This window comes from Ranitomeya variabilis, chromosome 8, assembly GCF_051348905.1.
Source record: "Ranitomeya variabilis isolate aRanVar5 chromosome 8, aRanVar5.hap1, whole genome shotgun sequence".
Classification (NCBI taxonomy): Eukaryota; Metazoa; Chordata; class Amphibia; order Anura; family Dendrobatidae; genus Ranitomeya; species Ranitomeya variabilis.
Window position 1 is genome coordinate 188,919,262 of NC_135239.1, and position 25,150 is coordinate 188,944,411.

At 45.5% G+C, this 25,150-nt stretch overlaps 1 protein-coding gene across 3 annotated transcripts in view; it reads right to left on the bottom strand.

The window, feature by feature from the left end:
• Positions 1-25,150, bottom strand: part of ARHGEF3 (Rho guanine nucleotide exchange factor 3) — a 324,746-nt gene that overhangs the window by 38,285 nt on the left and 261,311 nt on the right. Inside the window, exon 1 of one of the 3 annotated variants that reach the window (XM_077278522.1) lies at positions 6,612-7,005. The exons of the other annotated variants lie outside the window; for them this stretch is intronic. Within the exon in view, the coding sequence (XP_077134637.1) occupies positions 6,612-6,701 (90 nt within the window). The 5' untranslated portion in view covers positions 6,702-7,005. Of the gene's footprint in view, positions 1-6,611; positions 7,006-25,150 lie in introns of those variants that run through there. 3 annotated transcript variants of the gene reach the window in all.

The following is a 25,150-nucleotide window of genomic DNA, read 5'->3' on the forward strand; positions in this document are numbered from 1 at the left end:
ATAAATGTGGAATTGTAAGAAAAAGATCAAAATAAATAAATATATAAATAAGTAAAAAGAAAAATAATGATCAACCTAATTCAGGGAGTGTAGCAAGACAGAACGTAGGATTTCCCACTCAGGTTTTTACACAGCAGCAGGAACTCCGCGCCCCAGACACGATTATTATTTACACAGCACCAACATATTCTATTTCAACATGTAAAAAAGCTTACATAACACAAGTATATCATACACTCATTAAAGGAGCCGGCACTACTGTCGGGGCGGGAGCTCGTATAAACTACTGGCACCAAAGATCGGTGTCAGAAAGTCAATGGAAAATGCTTTCCGGCATTTTCTAAGACCAATGATTTCTGACTGGCATGCTGGTATTTGTAGTTTTTGCAGCAGTTAAGGACCTAATATTTTGGACAATTCTAGTCTAAGCTATTAAATGACATTTTATCAAAAATACAACCAATAAAACATGATCACATTTGTATTGAACAGCCGAAAGGACAAACCGCTAATTGGCTATTGGTGAAATCTCACACTTCAATGCTGTTATTGATTGTACAATCAGCCGGGTCGTAATGGAAATATGTGTTCCTCAGCAAGGACTCTGCTAGTTTACATCCAATTATCATTGTTATGATGACTGTTTGCACTTTGGGGTGGCCCCTATTCCTTAAAGGGAGGTTAAAGGGTTCATTTGGTTGGGCGTATGGGGGGTTTTATCAGCTGGACAGTCAGTACATACTATGCTCTACTGGTTTAAGAGCTGCTCTGATCATCCGTAACCAGTAAGTAATTAGCAGAAAGGTATTTGAACTCCTATGTGAAATTAGGTCAGTCTTAATCAATTGTCAAAGGACTCTGACCCCAGTCTCAGCCATGTGGAGAAATTACAGGTTGTGTTTACCTGAAGCAGTCTACCAGAATGATGGAGATTACAAGTCATACATTATGCACACAACTGTTATAAAATGAGTGCTGATCAGTAACATGAAGACCTGCTCAGCCCAGTGCTACTTTCCTCCAAGACTTGAAAGTCTATGAGCCCGATTCAGCCGAGCCCTCCTGCTCCTCTGTGTAAGGGATTGGTGGGGTTCAGCATCCGGAGCCCCTCCAATCTAAACTTCTGATACTTCTCTATGACTCTATGACATGTCAAATGTTGGCAAACATTCAGATCTGGATCGCTAGCGGGTGTCCTGATCTGTGCTCAACTGTGTGATAGGCGTATATGAGGCTGTTGTGTTTGGGCCAAGACACCAGTGGGCAATCTGGACATCACGGTCTGTACTCGGTCCATGAATGTCAGACTTGTGGAACTAGTTTAGGGTCTCAAGCACATAGCCGAGCTGTCTGCAAGAGACAACATGGCAGCGCTTGTGACTTCAGCGGTATACAGAGGTACGGTATAGTCCCATGGCTCCATACAACTCAGAGGATATGGGGCCATGTGCAGAAGGCTCAGGGTTGTGTTAACCAGTGGTACACACCTTACCGTAAACTTTACAAGCCAGTTAGACCACTTCAGAAACCAGTTTGATATTTCTGCAGAAAAGAAAAAAAATTAAGACAGTGGCAAATTTCTATCCGTATGGTCTTTCTGAATCTCAGGAATATTTCCAGAACTGTAGTACGTGCAGCACGCATGATGGCGTAATTATCGCAGCGGTCATTAGATGGACAAGAAATGGAGCAGTCTGAAGAAAAGGAATTTTTATAGACTTTTTAGTAATTAAAACATTCGCACCGGTATAAAGAATGTAACCAAAGTATTTCTGACAACTGTTCATTACGTTGATTAATGGTATAGGATTTGACGCCCGTGTACAGACAGATGTTAGAATTCGTCATCTCGTTGTAGAATAGGACATAGCGTATGAGCAATAATTATTATCACATAAAAGGAGAACCCCGAGGTAATGAATGATGAGTTGTGTAACGCAGAAGTGAGGCCGGCGATGTGAGTAACCGCGCAGAGCGCCCGGAGCTCTGTAATCACCCTATTAATAGCATGGACCGTATGGAAGAGAAAAATGCTGAACCTGACCTTTCCTTATTTACTGCGTTCAGAACAAAACGTTGAATGACACGTCCTGCGAGGACAGAAAAAGAAAAAAAAAAGCTTCATCAACGGTTTTGTACATGGAAGACGCACAATATATCTTCTTGTATTCAGCCGATATCATGGCAAAGTCCCGAGAGTTTCTGAAACATTAATTGTTAAATTAGTCCATAGATCTGCAAGGAGTTTGTATGTTCTCCTTGTGTTTTTGTGGGTTTCCTCCGGGTTCTCCAGTTGTCAAAGACATATTGATGGGAAATTAGATTGTGAGCCCCTAAGGGGACAGAGATGATGATATCTGTAAAGTGCTGCAGGATGAATGATGTTATATAAGTAACAGTGATGAGCGAGCGTGTTGGGATAAGGTGTTATCTGAGCATGCTCGGGTGCTATCCAAGTGTCTTCGGCATGCTTGAATAATATGTTCGAGTCCCTGCGGCTGCATGTCTCAACACATAACAGGGCCTCGAAAGAGCTCCAATCGACTAAGGTCACACGACCGTTTTTCTCTCATCCGAGAAAATTGGACCGATTATGCTAATCACTCTCTGATCACAGTTTGATCACAGTGTGATCCGATTTTCATCGATATAGACAAAAAAAATTAAAACATTTCTCTATTCTGTCAGTCTGTGACAATCGGATCACACTCGCGTGTCATCCGAGTCCGATTCTTTCCACGGACCCAAAGACATAAATGGCCAAGTGCGATTAGACAATCGGATGCAACTTGTGCATGCTGTGATTTTTTTCCTTGGACCTGGTAGAAGAAATCGGACATGTGCTTGACCCCATAGAATAACACGGGGATGAGTGCCATCAGGTAAAACAAAGGATAGCACTTGTCTGATTTTTATGGTCATCTGCACAAGCTCTTATGGTTAGAAATCTGTAAGTGTAAACCGAGATTTGGTTCCATTTTTCCATTATTTTCTTTCGAAACCTGATGAAAGGGTAACCAGAAGCCAGCACTAACAAGAACTGTCACTTTTACATTAAGGAAACATTAGGGAGCATTGCGGCTTTAAGTCTCCTCATCTCGACATGCTTGACATGTCACTCTCTCCGCAAGGAGAAACGATACTTCTTGGATCCACATTAGGGAAGACAAACTGATTTCAGCCAGCTTAGAGATGCTTGGTATGGGGCCATCAAAGTAGGTAGCAAATCTTGGCAGGAATATATATATGCTTTACCCCCTACCTGTGCTAATTTTCTTTGCAGTGAAAATGAAAGAAACATAAGGTAATGGCATTTTGGGGAGGTTGCTCTATAGCAATATCATTTGGAACCAGTTAGTTACACTCCATTTAAGAAGAAAGAAGACCTTGGTGGCAAGTTATATGGCTACCGATCAGACCCCCACAAAAGCAATCAATCATTCCTTTTTTCTCATATTTATGCCATGTAAATGCTGATTTGGGGGTTAAGTGTTCTAATTTTCTATTGCGGACACTTACACGTTTTTCTCTTAGGTCTGAATTTTACAGTAGGTACTTAAAAAAAAAAAATCAGACTTTTCAGCAACATGTTCCTACAAGGATCCCCCTGCCCGTGACCACAAGCTGCGTTGATGAACCCCTGCTGCCCCCAGACCTGGAATGCTGCCTCTTTGGCTGTAAATGTCTCTTCAAAAGATTGAGGAAACCTGTTGATCCCATAGAGATCCTGGCAGCTGCTGCATGTCTAGAAGTGCCTGAGAAAACAAAGGTCAAAGTTTTTCAAGGCTTGGTTATCTGGAAGAACTCTCCTTCGGAAACTACACATACAATCTGTACAGAAGCCAAATTCATAACAAACCATTGTTCCCGGCACAATGTACCGGGAGCAAAAACAGGGCTGAAAAGAAGTGAGCCCAGGTTTACTAACAGTCCTTCCGAAATATTTGCAAACAAGTGATTGAACACGTCTTTTACTTCTTACCTCAAGCCCAGATTTGCCAACAGTTTTGCTTATAATTGCAGACACTTTAAGTGGGATCTGTTATGTTAGTGACTTGTCTTCCACCATAGATTGTCTGAAGATCACACCAAGAATGGCTAAACGGTGCAGATTGCTTCTCTCATTGCTAAGCTGCCCATGTACATAGGGTGAAAGTTGGCCAAGGTGGACCAAAAATGTGATGTGTCAGGTTGGAGAACTTCAATCATTATCTGCTGAAGGTAAATTTTGCTAAATTTTACCACTTTGTTCAAGCACATTGCACTGGAAGGAGAGATGGAAACACTGAATGCTCTACAGTAGTAGGAAATAAATTGGTGCAATGAAATGGATGATCTAATTAGAAAAGTACCACCTCTCATTCGACAGTTTCTTCCCCTACTATTTGGATACAATGAAGCGTTATCAGATGTTCATCATCCCCAACGGTGGGGACCTTAAAACCAAAGGACAAGGTCATTGCAATGCATCATGCAACGTTCCGCTTTGGCAGGACAGGTATTTTTTTAAAATGTCTGGAGTAATGTTTGACATTTTCGTGTTAAAAAAACCCCACAACACTTTTGTAAAAGACAGAGGGCACTGAGCCTGAGCTTTGGATATTTATATAAGCACAGAACCTTGATCTTAATGTGAGCAGCTTTGTACAAGGCAGTGCCTGGTGGTGTCTCCAACTCCGCTCTGTAAGATTCTTGCATAACCCATCACTCGATGCATTAACCATGGTGTAAAAAGAGAAACGCTGGAACCCAAATTCACATCAGTATCTCATAAGATCATCATTTGATCTGCCTCGGAAGACGATTTCCTGATATTTTATCATATCAGTTGTGGTTTCCAGATAATTACACAGATGTTATCGTCATTCTTCTGCTAGAATAATATACTTGATTGTGATCAGGTTTCATATTACTAATAAAACTGTTCCAAATGGAACAAAGAAAAAAATTCCAATAAATGAAACAGTCGTGGGGAGGAAAAGGATTGATTCGGGGGCCACATTCACGCACCAATGCACTGCAGAAATGTCTGCAACTGCTATATGAGGATGGGACTTGCAGAAATCTAGGCAGATATTCCAGAAAAAAAAACACAAGCGTATAACTTGGACGACTGCAAACCAATACAAAAAGGGATAGCACTTGGCCCAATGTTATTCAGTGAGGCATTGCAGATTTGCGGGGGTTTTTTCAGCTGTATTCGGTATGAGAAAAATTGCAACAATGCTGCGATTTCACTCCGAAATTGGATCGGTGCGAGAATAAAAAATCAGGTGCCATACAGACCAAAGTGTCTGATTTTTACGGATTTATTGCAATTCTGTAACACTGGAAACTGTAAATTGTCCTGTAAAAAATTAATAGCTGCTGAGTCAAAAAAAATGGATTGCACATGGATGACCAGTGAGAAAAAAAATTGTCCTACTATTCTGGATGAAAATTGGACCGTTTTTTTTTTATCGTGTGGCCTTAGCCTTATAGAAATGATTTTCAGTTGCAGAAACTTCTGCACAAAATATGATAATCAATGCTGCGTTACTATTGATGTGGCATCACAAGTGTTCACATTGAGTGTGTCATTAGTAATCACCGAGTGCAACAGTGTAAGAATCCGTATGTAAGGCCGCCATACTGGTGAACGCCGCTCACCTGTACGGTATGCACATAGAAGTTAATAACAGGCTTCAATAAGGGGATAAAGAGGGATGGTGAACGATTATCATAGCTGACATGTTTAGATTGAAGCCACCTACTAGAAGATTACAGGATGAATTATACTAGGTTTGGTTTGATGCTAGAACATTTAAGAAGGGAATTCTCTGTGTCCTGACAGGTAGAACAGATGTGTCCAGACAGGTTAGGAAATGTTCTGTTTTGCAGTCTGGCATGAGTGACACCTCTCTGGTGTCCATTACCTGCCTAGCTAGCACAATCATTTAACCATGTCATCACTGGCTGAGTGTGCACAATGCAAACATCGGGGATCTTTACACTAATTTGTGGACATCTCTCACAGCAGAACACACGATTGTTGTTACATTTTGTTTATGTTTGTAGACTACATTGTATCAATAGAGTCAGAACAGACCATGGAGAACAAAGCAAATGTAACATTTGGATACACTGATTACTGCAAAAAACACTGTAATGGCCACAGAAATCACAGTGTTCAATGGAGACTTCAGACAGGAGACTTTTACATCCCGAATCTAAACACTAATGAACATAAGCAGACAGCCTGGACAGCATCCATCATAGGATGGAGTGTGGAAGTCTCATTCATTTCCCTTCTCCAGGGAAAACTAACCAGGGTCATAGTCCTAGTATGAGGCTCTATGGGAGCACACAGCACCAGGGAAGACCCTCATCATCATCATCATCCAGGGTCATAGTCCTAGTAGGAGCCTCTATGGGAGCACACAGACAGCACCAGGGATCATCATCATCCACATATTCTTAGTATGAGGCTCTATGGGAGCACACAGCACCAGGGAAGACCCTCATCATCATCATCATCATCCAGGGTCATAGTCCTAGTAGGAGCCTCTATGGGAGCACACAGACAGCACCAGGGAAGACCCTCATCATCATCATCATCCATCTCAGCTTACCTCAATGCTCTTGGTAGTTGCACTCTTGACTTCCAGAGTTAAATTGACTCTCTTGACGGTGAGATAGAAGGGATAATCCTTCGCCACCATTGTGGCTGTCGGGTGGGTGGTTTGGGTGGTCACAGCGGATCCTGAAACTGATGGGTAAAAGCGCAGCCCCTCAGCTCCAGGGAGAGAGCACAATCCAGCAGTGATCTGTCCGTGCGCGCATTACACTGGCTGCCTGCAGAGCCGGACTGACACAGGGAGGGGAAACACTACACCAGAGTCACCAGAGAAATCCCTCCTCTCTGCTGTTCTGGGGGAGGAAGTGGCTGCAGCAGCCGCACATCACAGCAACCTGCGCCTGCACCCACCGCCGGTCACTGAGAGCCGCACATCACAGCAACCTGCGCCTGCACCCACTGCCGGTCACTGAGAGCAGCACATCACCACAACCTGCGCCTGCACCCACTGCCGGTCACTGAGAGCAGCACATCACCACAACCTGCGCCTGCACCCACTGCCGGTCACTGAGAGCAGCACATCACCGCAACCTGCGCCTGCACCCACTGCCGGTCACTGAGAGCAGCACATCACCGCAACCTGCGCCTGCACCCACTGCCGATCACTGAGAGCAGCACATCACCACAACCTGCGCCTGCACCCACTGCCGATCACTGAGAGCAGCACATCACCGCAACCTGCGCCTGCACCCACTGCCGGTCACTGAGAGCAGCACATCACCGCAACCTGCGCCTGCACCCACTGCCGATCACTGAGAGCAGCACATCACCACAACCTGCGCCTGCACCCACTGCCGGTCACTGAGAGCAGCACATCACCGCAACCTGCGCCTGCACCCACTGCCGATCACTGAGAGCAGCACATCACCACAACCTGCGCCTGCACCCACTGCCAGTCACTGAGATCCGCACATCACCGCAACCTGCGCCTGCACCCACTGCCAGTCACTGAGAGCAGCACATCACCACAACCTGCGCCTGCACCCACTGCCGATCACTGAGAGCAGCACATCACTGCAACCTGCGCCTGCACCCACTGCCCGATCACTGAGAGCAGCACATCACCACAACCTGCGCCTGCACCCACTGCCAGTCACTGAGATCCGCACATCACCGCAACCTGCGCCTGCACCCACTGCCAGTCACTGAGAGCAGCACATCACCACAACCTGCGCCTGCACCCACTGCCAGTCACTGAGATCCGCACATCACCGCAACCTGCGCCTGCACCCACCGCCGGTCACTGAGAGCAGCACATCACCGCAACCTGCGCCTGCACCCACTGCCAGTCACTGAGAGCAGCACATCACCGCAACCTGCGCCTGCACCCACTGCCGATCACTGAGAGCAGCACATCACCGCAACCTGCACCTGCACCCACTGCCCGATCACTGAGAGCAGCACATCACTGCAACCTGCGCCTGCACCCACTGCCGGTCACTGAGAGCAGCACATCACCACAACCTGCGCCTGCACCCACTGCCGGTCACTGAGAGCAGCACATCACAGCAACCTGCGCCTGCACCCACTGCCCGATCACTGAGAGCAGCACATCACTGCAACCTGCGCCTGCACCCACTGCCGGTCACTGAGAGCAGCACATCACCACAACCTGCGCCTGCACCCACTGCCCGATCACTGAGAGCAGCACATCACTGCAACCTGCGCCTGCACCCACTGCCGGTCACTGAGAGCAGCACATCACTGCAACCTGCGCCTGCACCCACTGCCGATCACTGAGAGCAGCACATCACCGCAACCTGCACCTGCACCCACTGCCGATCACTGAGAGCAGCACATCACCGCAACCTGCGCCTGCACCCACTGCCGATCACTGAGAGCAGCACATCACCGCAACCTGCGCCTGCACCCACTGCCCGATCACTGAGAGCAGCACATCACCGCAACCTGCGCCTGCACCCACTGCCGGTCACTGAGAGCAGCACATCACTGCAACCTGCGCCTGCACCCACTGCCGATCACTGAGAGCAGCACATCACCGCAACCTGCACCTGCACCCACTGCCGGTCACTGAGAGCAGCACATCACTGCAACCTGCGCCTGCACCCACTGCCGATCACTGAGAGCAGCACATCACTGCAACCTGCGCCTGCACCCACTGCCGATCACTGAGAGCAGCACATCACCGCAACCTGCACCTGCACCCACTGCCGGTCACTGAGAGCAGCACATCACCACAACTTGCGCCTGCACCCACTGCCCGATCACTGAGAGCAGCACATCACTGCAACCTGCGCCTGCACCCACTGCCGGTCACTGAGAGCAGCACATCACCGCAACCTGCGCCTGCACCCACTGCCAATCACTGACAGCAGCCTCTCCTCCTACCCTGTGCTCCTCTGTACTCCTCAGGCTTCTTTCACAGTAGCGTTGGCCTGACGAGCCGACGCACGTTGTGAAAGTAACGCCCGACGTGGGCAGCGGGAGCAGTCTTACGACGCTTCTGCTGCCCCATTGTAAAGTAAGGCTACTTTCACACTAGCGTCGGGCTCGGCCCGTCGCAGTGCGTCGGACCGAGGTTACCGACGCTAGCGTTCTCTGCGCCGCACAATGGGGGCAGCGGATGCATTTTTCCAGCGCATCCGCCGCCCCATTGTGAGGTGCGGGGAAGTGCGGGGAGGTGGGGGCGGAGTTCCGGCCGAACATGCACGGTCGGAAAAAGCGGACCGTCGGCGGCAAAAAACGTTACATGTAGCGTCTTTTTGTGCCGACGGTCCGCCACAAAACGGTGCAACCGTCGCACAACGGTTGCGACGTGTGTCAATCCGTTGCAATACGTCGCTTAATGTTAGTCTATGGGGAAAGAACGCATCCTGCAAGCACTTTTGCAGGATGCGTTTTTTCGGCCAAACGACGCATTGCGACGGATTGCAAAAAACGCTAGTGTGAAAGTAGCCTAATGTAATGTCGAAAATGGCGGACACGACGTGCAAAAAAACGTTACATGTAACTTTTTTTGTGCCGGCGGTCCGCCAAAACACAACGCAACCATCGCACGATGGTTGTGACGTGTGGCCATACGTCGCAATGCGTCGCTAATTAAAGTCTATGGGTAAAAAACGCATCCTGTGGACAACTTTGCAGGATGCGTTTTTTCTCATAAACGACGCATTGTGACGTATTACAAACGACGCTAGTGTGAAAGTAGCCTCCCACTGACACTCCCCTCCCTCTTCCAATCATTGCTTTATAGTCTATGCACATCTTTGTCTCACTGTGTGACAGTCTCTCCCCATCACTCTCTCTTTGCTCTCTACAGTATTCCTGTCTCAATTCTACAGAACCCCCCTTTATGGCTCTGCCCCTTATTGCTCTGTGTCTGGTCCCCTCTCAATTGCTTGGTATATGACTTTCACTGTCTGGACCCTGCATTAATTGCTTGGTCTATACCTCTACTATCTGTCTCTTTCCCTCTCTCTTTGATTGGTATATACCTCTACTATCTATTTCCCTCTCTCTTTTCTTGGTATATACCTCTACTATCTGTCTCTTTCCCTCTCTCTTTGATTGGTATATACCTCTACTATCTATTTCCCTCTCTCTTTTCTTGGTCTATACCTCTACTATCTGTCTCTTTCCCTCTCTCTTTGATTGGTATATACCTCTACTATCTATTTCCCTCTCTCTTTTCTTGGTATATACCTCTACTATCTGTCTCTTTCCCTCTCTCTTTGATTGGTATATACCTCTACTATCTATTTCCCTCTCTCTTTTCTTGGTCTATACCTCTACTATCTGTCTCTTTCCCTCTCTCTTTTCTTGGTATATACCTCTACTATCTGTCTCTTTCCCTCTCTCTTTGATTGGTATATACCTCTACTATCTATTTCCCTCTCTCTTTTCTTGGTCTATACCTCTACTATCTGTCTCTTTCCCTCTCTCTTTGCCTGGTCTATACCTCTACTATCTGTCTCCCCCTCTCTTTGCCTGGTCTATACCTCTACTATCTGTCTCTTTCCCCCTCTCTTTTCTTGGTATTATTATTAAGCATTGCCACCTTTACAGTCAGTCTCCTCCCATGTCTCATTGCTCTCATTATACCTTTACTGTCTGTCTCTCTTTTTCTCTACACTTTTTTCTCTCTTCCTATGTTTCCTTGTCTCGTTCCTTTATATACCTCCATCTCTCTGCTTCTATCTCATCCTTATACACGTCTTTCATTGTCCTCTATATATTGTGCTTTGCTGTTTGTCTGTGTATTCCTCTTTCATCTCACTAAATTCTCTTTCCCCATTTCTATTTCTGATCCTTTCTAATCTTAGCTAATGTCTTTCTACACTTTTCTTATGGCAATCTTTACATGGACAGATAAAATGCAGAATTAAACACCCAATGCCAATTTTTTGCCAAGTCACTAATGATTACAAGAGTTACAATTATATGTTAGGCTATGTTCACTCTTAACTTTTTGTCATCCTGTTTGTTGGTTCCAATTTTTTGTAACAAATGGATTTAATGTCAAGAACAGATCGGTGGAATAACTGGTGCAAATGGAAGTGGGGGGAATCTCACTAATTATTTTGGTATTTTGGGGTACAGCTGAAGTCTGATAAAAGACAGTTTTTAGAAGTTCTCGATGTTGAGCTTTTTCTTCCTTTCTAAAAAAAATGAACATGTAACAGAACCAAGACAGACCCCATAATAATCAATGGGATCTTCCTGCTTCCATTTGCATCAGTTATGTAACAGACAAAAAGGAGAAAACTGGGAGCAGATAGGTATAAATATAATACAAAGTACTTTATTAGATAACACACAAGTTACATGCTTGATAGCAAGATACATAAAAACATATTAGCAACGCATAGAATGCCCAAGGATGGGAATAAAAGAAGGGAGACACCCCCGGTGTGCGCTGTTAGAGGAGATCACCACATGCTAACATACAGTGTATAAAGGGTATGCTGCTGTATATCCAAGGCTATCTATAGTAGCATAAAGACGCCATGTGGCGGTTGGAAAGATATTTAGCTAGCAGCACTTACCCAAAGAGGAATCTCCAATGCAGGGCACACCGGGTGGGATCCACAAGACACAACCCCCGACGCGCGTTTCGCCCGCTGAAAGGATGGCTTTCTCAAGGGGAGATAAAGCCGAAAGTGCATGATGCCCCTTAAGTACATCCGGTCGATGTACAAGCAATATGTCATCCAATAAGTGTGAGCCGTCGGTACCGGCATATCCGGCGCCTGCGCGCGCCCCGCACCAGGTCCGGCGCCCCAGACTGGCGCCACCCACCGCGAGCGCGCCTGGGGAATGAGCCTTAAGGGGCATCATGCACTTTCGGCTTTATCTCCCCTTGAGAAAGCCATCCTTTCAGCGGGCGAAACGCGCGTCGGGGGTTGTGTCTTGTGGATCCCACCCGGTGTGCCCTGCATTGGAGATTCCTCTTTGGGTAAGTGCTGCTAGCTAAATATCTTTCCAACCGCCACATGGCGTCTTTATGCTACTATAGATAGCCTTGGATATACAGCAGCATACCCTTTATACACTGTATGTTAGCATGTGGTGATCTCCTCTAACAGCGCACACCGGGGGTGTCTCCCTTCTTTTATTCCCATCCTTGGGCATTCTATGCGTTGCTAATATGTTTTTATGTATCTTGCTATCAAGCATGTAACTTGTGTGTTATCTAATAAAGTACTTTGTATTATATTTATACCTATCTGCTCCCAGTTTTCTCCTTTTTGCATGTTATTCATGGAGTTGGTTTTGCTTTAGGCAGGGGGTAGTTTTGCACTATTTTGTGCTTTCACCCCCCTCTGTGTATCTGATATGTTGCCTGGTTTTGTTACCACAGTTATGTAACAGATCAATTTTGGGCATTAATTCCGTTTGTCTTTTCCTAAAAACAGAACAAAAAAAACGAACGTCAACTCAACAGGTGTGAACGTAGCCTTATAATAACAATACATGGGATCGCCGGTCTTTCGTCCATTACAAATGTCAGGCAGATGTCTGATAACAGTAAAGGACTGGCTTTATTTCTCATTCAAATAATTTCTAGCCAAAATTAAAGGTGATAAAAAATTAATTTTTGCCCCAGTTCTTTGAATCTTCATAATTTCCTAATACAGGACCAAAACGAGCAACGAGCTTCATGTTCACATTTCCAGGCTGGGCAGGTTTTCCAATTCCCTATCCAATTTTTGGCTTCATTAACAGATACCTGTTAGACAGGTTTTTACATCCTTTTCTATTTTCTCTATGAAAGACAGTTATAAAAACGGCCTCGATTACAGGAGAAGCCCACATAGCTTCTTCAGTAAAAGAAATCTAATCCACATTAAGATATTATCAAGCCCTGAGGTGCATGAGTCATTGTATCGCAAAACTGAATCTTGGTTTGGGGGCTTAAACGAGAACTGCACTTTCCACAAACTTTGCATAAATCAATAGAAAAAAATAAAATAAGAAACTTTTTAATATGTCTTATCAGAGAAATCTGCTTTGTTATCCACTTATGAGTCACTTCTTCCCTTCCCCCTTGAACTCATATTTCACTTTGAAAAAAAAAAAAAACAGCTGAACTCCTATTGCTCAAGGCAAGATGGACTGTCAGCATAGTGAGGTGTCTTGTTACACCGCCTATTACATTCTACAGAGAAGGGAGTGGAGAAATGAGGAGCAGAGTGGGGAACAAACCAGGAGAGACACGAAAAGACTGTGCTGAGCTTTCTAACAAGTCTTTTCCTTCATACCTGGATTCACATCTACACAGCTCAGTACTGCTGTATAATGTCCTCATGCTCCTGCTGCTTTTGCCTTTGTGCTAAATAGGGAAAGAGAATCGGGAATCACTCCTTGTCCTCTGTTGTGTGTGGGAGACATCATAGCATCTAGTTTCCTTTCACCGTCTCAGAGTCAATTGCAAGTTATGATATAGAGGGATACACTGTTGAAAATGCGGGATACATATAATATTATGGTCAGAAATAGCTATTACGAATATATACACAGCTCTGAAAAGATACTTGAAAGTATAAATCTTGCCACATGTTCAGTTTTAACTTTCTGTAGGTATTACACACCTGTCCCTGGTCTGGACTCTGCTCCATCTGCCTCGGTCCGTTTAAATTTCTGGTGTTCTACTTCAAGCTTTGCAGGTGGCCTGGCATACTTCTGTGTGATGAACTGCCTAAGCCTATTTTAGGATTTCTAAGACACATCCCCGGGCCTTGGTACTGACTCAATCTGAGACTAGACTTGCAGTTTGTGTGTGTACAGCAACCCGGCTACAGGACGTCTCCTGTAGACCAGCAGCTTCTAGTACCTCTACCGACTTGTCTGCGGCTTCTAGTCATTCCAGAGTTCTGTCGGCTGCCTGTCCGCGGGTCTCCTGGGCCTTTTCTTTGGGTCTGCCTGTGGTTTTCAGAATGTCTTCCCGGCAGTGTGCGGCTTTCTTGGTTGCTGACTTACCCGTTACTCTAGAGTGTTAGCTGCTACCTGCCTGTTGTTTCCTGAGCTTCGCTTGCTTGCCTGTGGTTTTCTGGCGTCGTCTACTTGCCTGCAGTTTCTGATGCCCTCTGCCTGCAAATTCCTGTGCTCCACCTCCTTGCCTGTGGCTTTCTGGAATCCTCTGCTTGCTTGATTTCTCTAGAGTGTTATCTGCTACCTGCCTGTGGTTTCCTGCACTCTTCATGCTTGTCTGTGGCTTCCTGATGTCCTCTGCCTGCCTGCAGATTCCTGCGCTCCGCCTCCTTGTCTGTGGTTTTCTTGCATCCTTTGCTTGCCTGCAGTTTTCTGATGCCCTCTGCCTGCCTGCGGATTTCTGTGCTGCGCCTGCTTGCCTGAAGTTTTCTGTCATCCTCTGCTTGCCTCCAGTTTTGTCATTCTCCACCTGCTTGCCTGTGGCTTCCTGATGTCCTCTGCCTGCCTGCAGATTCCTGACCTCCGCCTCCTTGTCTGTGGTTTTCTTGCATCCTTTGCTTGCCTGAAGTTTCCTGGCATGCTCTGGTTGCCTGCGGTTTTCTGGCATCCTCCACCTGCTTGCCTGCAGTTTCCTTATGTTTTCTGTTTTCCTCCAGTTTCCTGATGTCCCTCGCCTGCCTGCGGTTCCCAGCATTCCACTTGTTTACCTATGGCTTCCAGTCCCTCTACTAACCAACCTGCTGCACCAACGCCCGTGGTCCATGCGCCCACCTGGACCTTGTTCTTAGAGGATCCACCTTACCCAGTGAGTCGCTTGACTGAGTTCTCATAACAATAGGTGTCTAATAAATCCATAAAACCACTTTCTCAGTTCCAGTGTTCAACGGGACTCTGGCTATTGCGGTCATAATATTTATATTATTATATTGCTGTATTATAGCAGTGTGACGCCAAAGCCATGACTATGTCAGGTTTGCTTTTTGATCCAGTTGCTGTTTCTTTGTTTTGTGTTTTTTTTTTTCTATAAAGAAGCCGTTCTAGGAAAACCAGTTTTATGGGAAAGCACAATTGTACTGCTCATCCACTGAAGTCAATGGAGGAAAGCACTATGTAAATTGTACACGATGCTCTTTAGGTGTACTATATTTGGAAGACTAATGGCCCATTTACATGAGCCGTCCGATGCCGTTCAGGTTGGCATTAAAGTAGCACTCTCATCCATGTTTTTATCTCTTAATATATTGCAATAATCATTATAGTGCTGTGTACTTACAATTGCTCATATTGCCTTTCTACCCAGCTAATTCTTCTCTTTTCCATCAGATCCATGACATCACGTGAAAAGATGATTGCAATATATAAAGAGGATACAAATTTTGATAGGAGGAGGAGGACTTCTTTAAACTCATTGTCCTATGCAGCACACTTCCAAACCCGGAACCAGGAGAGAGATGATTGGGGCACCAAAGAATAGTAACAGGTTGTATACTGTACATTAAGGTATAATTAATAATGAAGTATATTTTTTATAACAGCACAATCCCTTGAAATCAGTGAGATATTTATTATTAATGAAATTCCATTTTCTCGCTCATGTATCTTGCAAGTCAGTTTCTCTATGGCTGAAGTATCGGGAAGGAGTGATGACTTTTTTTTGTACTCTGCTGCTTTACATAATAGGACTTAGCCATGATAATGAAATGAGTCGCTCAGCCTGAGATTGGGGGGTCGTTCTGACATTATACACATTAATCAGTATCACTACTCCACAAAGTGCCCTCTGTCAGAGGCCTATAGAATTGCAAATTCCCTTAAGAGGGGAGGGCGGATTCTAGAGTAATTGGTGTTTTTGTAATTCAGGGATCTCATTAACAAAGCTTTAGGGCTGTATTTGCTCCCTTGGGCATGAGTTATCTGTATTTTAGCAATTCCTGTAATTACCGGGGTATTTACTGATGATGTGTTTGCTCTTTACCTGTTGGATTCCCAGTGGTTTATCAAGGGCACAGGGGGCAATGGGTTTGTTCAGAGAGAGGGGCTTTTAAAGTTTTTGAGAATCCCATTATTTTTATTACCATTTTTTTGTGCAGGAACAGAAAAATAAAAATAACCCATAAAGTAATTAGGATAGGTCATCAATATGAGAATGATGGAAGTCCGACCCCCGGTACCACTGCCGATCAGCGTCAGTTCCGTACAGAAGTAACCAGTAGAGTCAGAACAGCACAGCGCCGTATATTGTATAGTGGTCACTCTCAGGTACTGCAACTTAGCTCCTATTCAAGGGAACTGGACCTGGGAGCATCCACTAAGCAGTGTACGGAGCTTTGCTGTTGGATGACCCAGTATTGGACAGAAAATCAACTTTGGCGATTATGCAAATGATCTGGAAAGCGCTCTTTAATTGTCCCCAACCCTTGGAAGTCCTCCAGTTATCCTCACATAACTCTGGCTAAAGCCTCACTGTAGTTCTTGTTGACACGAGCTGAATTCTTGGGCATGCACCATCCATTTCTATTTCTGCACATGCACAAACAGGCAATCGCTGCAAGTGTTTTGGCTGTCGAACAGCTGCGGGACTCAAACATATAATTTTCGAGCACAACAAAGACACTCGGTTAGCACCCGAGCATGCTTAGATAACACCTTATCCAAGCACGTGCGCTCATCACTAGTCAGCTCATTTATGTTAACCGTTTGGCGTTTTTGGAAACCTGAGGCAGTTAAAAAATGCTCAAAAGACTGAACATATGAACAGCAAGTGGCTTTTACACAGAAATGAAAAGAACGATTCTTTGGAGCGGTTTCAGAGTACTGAGCATCGTGTGAACATACCCATAGTATAAGGTCAGGGCCGGACTGGACATCTGGCAACTCTGGCAAATGCCAGAAGGGCCTGTCTGGTCATGGGCTGCCTTGTCTGCTACGTTGTTAACAGAATTGGTGTTCTCAAGGCACCCATACTGTTAAGAGGTGTGATGGAGCTGACCCCGTCACTTACCCCAGCAGGCCACGGGTATCAGTAGAAATATTGGTCATGTAGTAAATCTTCCCTTCCTCCATCCAGGGTAATATTAGTAATATATCCCATCTGGTTCTTGGGGACGGGGACAACATGGGTTTGTGTCATTTAAAATGCCAGGACTGAATTTCTATTTGTTTACTATTTTCCTCCATTGCTTTCAGCTGGCCATACACATCATAAGGCCGTCAGCCCATACAGGAGAGTTCGGGCAAGCAGTCCTGTGTTCTTTGAGAAAACCGCTGACAAACAACTTATCTCCAGGAGAACAAAGTGATTGTGAGTCCGAAATCTGACATGCCTGTTCACTATTTCCTCCCCTGACAATCAGTTGGCCGGCATCCCTGTACATATTAGAGTGTCGGTCAAAACAATCTATATTGGCGGGTTATTATTATTATTATACATTGCTTACATAGCGCTTTCTTATTCCGCAGCACCTTACAGACATCATCATCACTGTCCCCATTGGGGCTCACAATCTACATTCCCTATCACTATGTCTTTGTTGTGTGGGACGAAACTGGAGAAAACACGCAAACACGGGGAGAACATACAAACTCCTTGCAGATGTTGTCCTTGATGGGATTTGAACCAGGGACCCCAGCGCCGCAATGTGCCTTTAACGCCCTATTTTTTAACATGTAATTGTGGGATTTGTCATTAGAGCCATTGTGACTATTGGAAAATGCTCTGGTTCAGCACGGTGGCTCAGTGGTTAGCACTGCAACCTTGCAGCACTGGGGTCCTGGGTTAAAATCCAACCAAGGACAACATCTGCAAGGAGTTTTTTGTTCTCCCCGTATTTTTGTGTGTTTCCTCCATACTGATGGGAAATCTAGATTGTGAGCCCCAATGGGGACAAGTGTCGATAATGTCTGTAAAGCGCTGTGGAATTAATGGCGCTATATAAGAGAGTAAAACAAATAAATGAAACAAATGCTCCATTGCTGTTGCTATATAGCACCAATGTGATTGTACATGATCCGTCTTCACAATGACTTACAACTTTCCATTAAAGCAAAAGTCAACACATCATTTGGAAGTGTAATAATCATCACTGTATCCTAAGTGTTACCAGTACAAATTGGGACACGTACACGTGATAAGCAAACACAGCAGCAACCAATGGTACAGAGGTCAAGGACTCGTAGGGTATGTTTCCACGTTCAGGAAATGCGCAGAGCAGCAGCGTCAAACACGCAGCGTCCAGATGTTACAGCATAGTGGAGGGGATTTTATGAAATCCCGTCTCCACTATGCGTGGTAACACGCACCCAGCGGCCCTGCGATTCCGGACATGCTGCGTGTCTTAAGATCGCAGCATGTCCGTTTACCTTGCGGCGATGCTGCGCCACCGCAAGATAAAACACAGGGCCCTATGTGTGGGGTGCGATGATGCCGGATGTGTGCAATGAACACATCCGGCATCATCGCGTCACAGAAGGGGGCGGAGCGGGTTTGCCGCTCCGTCCAAACCACCGGCCATCCTGAAGGTGGACACGTACCCTAAATCTCTAGGATTTCTGCTCCAAGAATTCACCTACAATAGTAATAGTACAGCAAACTCCTTCCTCGCGTACCCCGATTTCCTTACTGCAGGGTGTTCTTTCAACCTGATTTTCCTTTTCCGCACTAAAGCAAAGAGACCTAAACTTGTATATTCCAATTCACACTTACACATTTTGCTTAAAAGACATTAATTAAGGAAACCGAATAAAAGAGGTCCCCCATTAACGGGATTTGCCGCGACTTTTTGCCCGAGGAAAGGGATTGTTACAAAATAAAGAAATAAGTCTTGCTGACCACTCTATTCCCCGGATTCTATCTTTCGAGTGGTCTCTTCCAGTATCAGAAATGCTGATGTGTCCTCCATTCAGTCACCTGACCCCTAATTCCACTGATTGATCAGGTGACTACTGAACGGGATGTCATCCTACCGGAAATGATGACGTCCCGTTTATCAGTCCAAGGCTCGAATCAAAATAGACACGTCTATGAAAAAACTTCATCAGTGTGGCCCGATTTTCACGGAGTGATAAAAGTAGAAGGTGGAGAAACTTTTTTTTTCCCCACCTACGAGAAAAACTGATGGCAATTTTGCAATGCTTCATTTTTCCTGCAAGGAGTATTAAACATGTGAGCTGGATATAGACCCAAAAAGATAGCTGTTGGCCAAACGAATGTCCAGCTGAAAGCTATCTCCCGACTCCTCCATATACAGAAGCACTTGGAGCACTTGAAGAAATTAGTCTTCAATGGGGAGACAGGAGAAAGTCTCATCTCCCCCAAAAAAGTCAAAAGGATCAGGTGTTTAAAGATCTATCTGCCCGATCCTTCTCTCTCCCAACATGATCTGTAGGGGAGAGTGGGGGGGCTCCAGCACACATGAGATAGTTAGTCGATCCAGCAGAAATCGGCGGGTTCGGACGACTTTCATCTAGTGTGTATGGGGTGGGCTGGGACCTGTACCGCCAAGTTCACAATAGCCGTGTCATGATCCAGACCAGGTTTTAAGTCTGTGTTTCTCTTTAGTGTGCTGACTCCCTGGTTTTGAATTGGCTTGTATCCTCACCTGCTTCTGTCTTTTGTCTTATCCGCTCCTGACCGTTACTGACTCCCTGGCTTGTCTCTGACCGTGAGTTTGCTTATTCCTTTGGTACTGTGCTACAGTTTAGGATTTGACCCGGCTTGTTAGACTAATCTGCTGCCACCTGTGGTGGCCTCACTGCTTCACTGCAGGTCAGCTCTGTTTAGGTGCAGTCCTGCTTCCCCTCTACTGCCATCTAGTGGAGCCTGCACCTACCTGCATTGCAGCAGCGTGACAAGCCGATTGCTCAAGATCACAAAGGCAGGACATACTGTGATCAGTTTCTCGTTGGGGGACCTTTTTAACAAACATGAACATCCATAGCTGAGACTCCCTACAGTGAGTATGTCTCACTTTATGAGCAGGATTTGGTTTTGCCCTCCAAGTCTGTTTATAGCAGGCAGCGTTCTGTTTATGGAGCGGCAGACACGCTGTCAGAAAACATCATACGCCCACCGGAGGGGAAATTGACGGAAATTAGATTTTCCTTAGGTTTCCTTGTTCTGTTATGAAAATCTTCGCTGGTCACAAAGCCAGCAGTCAAGTAATTGCTGCAAACACAAAGTGTACGATGTGCCAAGGAATAATTCGGGGACTCTCGCTTTCAGTAACTGAAATTCAGTTCTGTTCTTCGTTGCATTTTTTTTTAAGATTCTCTAATTTGTGTAATTATACCTTCGTTTTTGGACAGAGCTGATTTGGATGATCCAGAACAGAATGTTTTGTGAGCATGTAATGATAATTATGTAACGAGCCTTTACTGAACGGGACTCACAAGATCTGGGGCACTCATTTTGTTTACTGCTCTTCTCAAACCAAAGCATTCATTAAATCAAATCTAATTTTTTATTTTCTCACTGTAAAAGTTCTGCTTCCGGCAAAGACCATTCATGTGATGTTTCCAAAAGTAAATCATAGGAGCCGGCCAGTGCAGTGATCCCAATGTGATGAGCAATGGATGGCATCACACTATAAAGAATGCTTTAGAAGATGCTCCTATACATACATATATCCAGTGATATGAACAAGTCCTTAAAGGGTTATTCCCATTTTTATAGATATTGTTGGATAGTGCTTGTAAAAACAAGCAAATTTGTAATTTACTGCTTATTAAATTTTTTAACCGTTCTTGAGATATAAACACTTGTTTACATCTCATTGTCTTGGAGATCGACCACTGCTGCTAGACAGCAGAACAGGCACAGTGCTTACAAACTCTTTTCTATTGCGCTTGTAAGCACTGTTTTGAAGAGGGTTGTCGAACAATAGAAATGATACCTGTCTTATAGTAATCCGATGTTCCAGCACTGAACAATTAAACTTTGAAGCCAGCTGAAAATTGGAATTCAAGGGCATTGGGGCGTGTAGCTATATATGGAATCCTCAGTGCATGGACACGCCCTCAAGCACTCCCAGACTAATTTGCATTTGGCTTCAAAGTTCTATTTCTCAGCCTTGGCACATCGGATTACTACAAGAAAGGTCTCATTTTTATTGCTTTTCCACAACCCACACAGCCATACTACTAACTTGATTAGTAAAATCATCTCTTTAAGTGGTAATTCTTTCAAAAAGTGACCAACATATGCAGTCTACAGTTTAATACCCAGTCAGTCAATGGGCTGACAAACCATTAGGAATATGTTTACTAAACCTGTACTGTCAGTGAAGGCTTAAAGCACTATATAATGAGGTTTTCCCAAAACTGCTGTTACGCCCTATCCAATGTGTGGGACCCCTATTGACTCCAAAAATGGGTTTGCAAAAGCTCCAACACACAGCTCCCATCTTGAATGGAAAAAAAGGTACTCTCCAATCAGGGACGTAACTACCGCGGTCGCAGCGGTCGCCATTGCGACCGGGCCCCGCAGGTCAGGGGCCCCGGGCCGGCAGCTCAGAGCAGGGCCGGGCTGGCCATCGGGCACTTCTGGCAAATGCCAGAAGAGCCGATGCCAGTAGTGGGCCGCTGCACTGTTCCTCCCCCCAGAGCCCCCCCCCAGTGCCGCCGCTGCATTTAACTATACCGGCGTCTATGACACCGGTATAGTTCAATGCAATGATGAAAGAGAGCGTCACCTGACGCCCCCTCTCCCATCATTCCCCGCTCTGCCTCTGACAGTACACTGCGGGTGTGCGATGACGTCATATCATCGCGCACCTGCAGTGTCCTGGGCAGACTGCAGCCGCCGGGAGCAGCGCGGGCAAAAGGAAGGGTGAGGAGAGTTTTTTTTTTCTTTTTAACCGGACTGTGGGGCCATTATCGGGGGGGAGATGAGATGTGGGCTGTGCTGTATATACCCCTGTGCTGGCTGTATATACCCCTGTGCTGGCTGTATATACCCCTGTGCTGGCTGTGCTGTATATACCCCTGTGCGGGCTGTGCTGTATATACCCCTGTGCGGGCTGTGCTGTATATACCCCTGTGCGGGGGAATACTGTATATACCCCTGTGCTGGCTGTATATACCCCTGTGCTGGCTGTGCTGTATATACCCCTGTGCTGTATATACCCCTGTGCGGGCTCTGCTGTATATACCACTGTGCGGGCTGTGCTGGATATACCACTGTGCGGGCTGTATATACCCCTGTGCGGGCTGTGCTGTATATACCCCTGTGCGGGCTGTGCTGTATATACCCCTGTGCGGGCTGTGCTGTATATACCCCTGTGCGGGCTGTGCTGTATATACCCCTGTGCGGGCTGTGCTGTATATACCCCTGTGCGGGCTGTGCTGTATATACCCCTGTGCGGGCTGTGCTGTATATACCCCTGTGCGGGCTGTGCTCTATATACCCCTGTGCGAGCTCTGCTGTATATACCCCTGTGCGGGCTGTGCTGTATATACCCCTGTGCGGGCTGTGCTGTATATACCCCTGTGCGGGCTGTGCTGTATATATCCCTGTGCGGGCTGTGCTGGGTTTAGGGCAGGGGGGGGTTTGGCGGGGCGGGGGTAGGGGGGGGGGCCCCATTTGGAAGTTCGCACCGGGGCCCATAACTTTGTAGTTACGCCACTGCCTCCAATCATTGTCAATAGGACTTCAGGAAATACCTGCACTCTGTACTTGGCTTCCTCCGGCAGTCCCATAGACAATGAATGATATGGAGGTCGAACATGCGTACTTGTCCTCCATTCAAGGTGAGGCTGTGCAGACTCCATTTTATATAATTGCTGGGGGTCCTGGTGGTCAGGGATAACATGATTTTTTATAAGAAACCTTTAAGGAGTAATTAAACTTTCATTATTTATTTTTTTTAAATAGTTTTGTGCACTACGGAAAGTTATTATTATTATTATTATTATTTATTGTTATAGCGCCATTTATTCCATGGCGCTTTACATGTGAGGAGGGGTATACATAATAAAAACAAGTACAATAATCTTGAACAATACAAGTCACAACTGGTACAGTAGGAGAGAGGACCCTGCCCGCAAAGGCTCACAATCTTCAAGGGATGGGTGAGAATACAGTAGGTGAGGGTAGAGCTGGTCATGTAGCGGTTTGGTCGATCGGTGGTTATGAAACTTTACAAATCACTTTATTATCGAATTTGACTTCATTCCAGGAAAAAATGCATGTAATTGGTTTCCAAACCACTGCTTTTCCCGAGGCTTTTTGCCTGCCTTCAGCTGCACTGATATCTTAACATACTCATGTGGAGTACAGATGATGGCAGTGATGGGTCAGCTCAGCCCTTGTGTCTTATTAACTCTGGGTATAAGATGTGGCAGTGAATTGTCCTGATAAGCAGAAGTCTTAGAAGAGGAGACAGTTGCTGACCCATCACTGCCATCATCGGTACTCCACACGAGTACGTTCTTATATCAGTGCAGCTGAGGTCAGGAGAATAGTCTGGGGAAAAGCATGGGGTTGGAAGCGACGTGCGTGCAATTTTTACAGGAATTAAGACAAATCCCCTAATAAAGTGATTTGCTAAGTTTCATAACCTTCCATGTTGGACAAAATTATTAAACAAAAAATGAAAGTCTTTTCTACGCTTTAAGGTATTTCCTTTGAAAAGACCCTTACACTAATAAAATGGGTTTTATGCATTAAAAAATTCTGTTTGTTTTATCCACAGCAATCAATCCGATCACTGCTTTTCATTTCTCTCCTGTTCCAGAAAATTATCATAAACGGCTAATTGGTGGGTTGCTGGGTTATGGACCCCCAGCAATCTGGGGGGACAACCCCCTTTAAAACCCCTGTTTACTGATCTCGAGGACTGTGTTTGTATTGGGGCACTAATCAAGAGAGACAAGGAAAATGAACAGTTGCCCCTCTGCCGCGGCATTCTAGATCTTGGTTTATTATGTTTAGTGCTCTGCTTCCTAGTTTATATATTTCTGGAGAATCGCTTTTACGACCACATCAATTACGGCGCTGCAATCTCAAACATGGCTCAGTGAATTATATATGGTAGTAAAAAAGTTGCACAATGTGTAAAATGGAGCCACTGTATATCCCCGTAGGATAAACTTGTGTCTAGTGCTAGTTCACCTCCCTTCACATGAAAATAAAAATGCTCGTCTAAGAATGCACGCTTATGGGGTCACGGAGGGATAGCTGTTGTCCGGGCAAGAGTGTAAAGGTACTAGATGACTCATAAACGACTATATAAAGACTGATCGGCAGTTATTTAATAGCCTGTTCCATGTGCACAGAACGATTGTTAACAAGATCGTTCTGGGCACATAGAATACTAGTCCTATTTACGAAATATGTGATGATTTTAAAGCAATACTGATGATTTTTTTAATAATTTTATCCACTAAACAAGTATTTTGCTCATTTGTCGGGTGATGTATAGACTGCATAATTATCGGGAAGGCTTGTTCCCAATAATCCTCCAGTGTGAATGTATTCTAACGTGCATGGCATTACACCCATGTGTCTTGGTCTGAGCAGCCATATAGAAAACTTGGCACTCAGTTAAATGCTGGAAGCAGATAATTTTATTTTGTGCAGGCAATCCAAAAATAAAGAAACGTTTCGGTCCTACAATCACCTTCATCAGTCAGACAGATTGCAGTGTGCACAGGGTTACGGGCCGAAACGAACGCTCAGGATCAGCAGCACAAGTTTTCTACAAGATTTACATGGGATAGGATCCTACTTGGGCACCATCCACAGGGGTGCCGTAATTACCATTTTTGAGCAGCCTTAGGCTTCTTTTACACTTACCGGGTTTTTTGCGGCCCGTTATTGCCGGCCTTTTTTGATGGCCATATCGCCGCAATTTTCATGATCTGCCGCAATAATGGACCGCAAAAAACTTGCAGATCGCTGTTTTTCAGGTTACCAATACTATGGAAAAAGTATTGGAAAAAAATGGCGTTCCGCAAAACCGGAAGTCACGGTGCACCGCAAAAACAAGCTTCCATTGTTTTTGCATCCCCATTGATTTTCAATGGGGGCTGTGTCTGTAAACCATGAAAAAGATCGAGCATATTTTTTCAGGGCCGTAAATACGGCCCTCACGGCCATACAGCATACGGCCCGTTTTTGCAGCCCCATAGAAATCTATTGGGGCC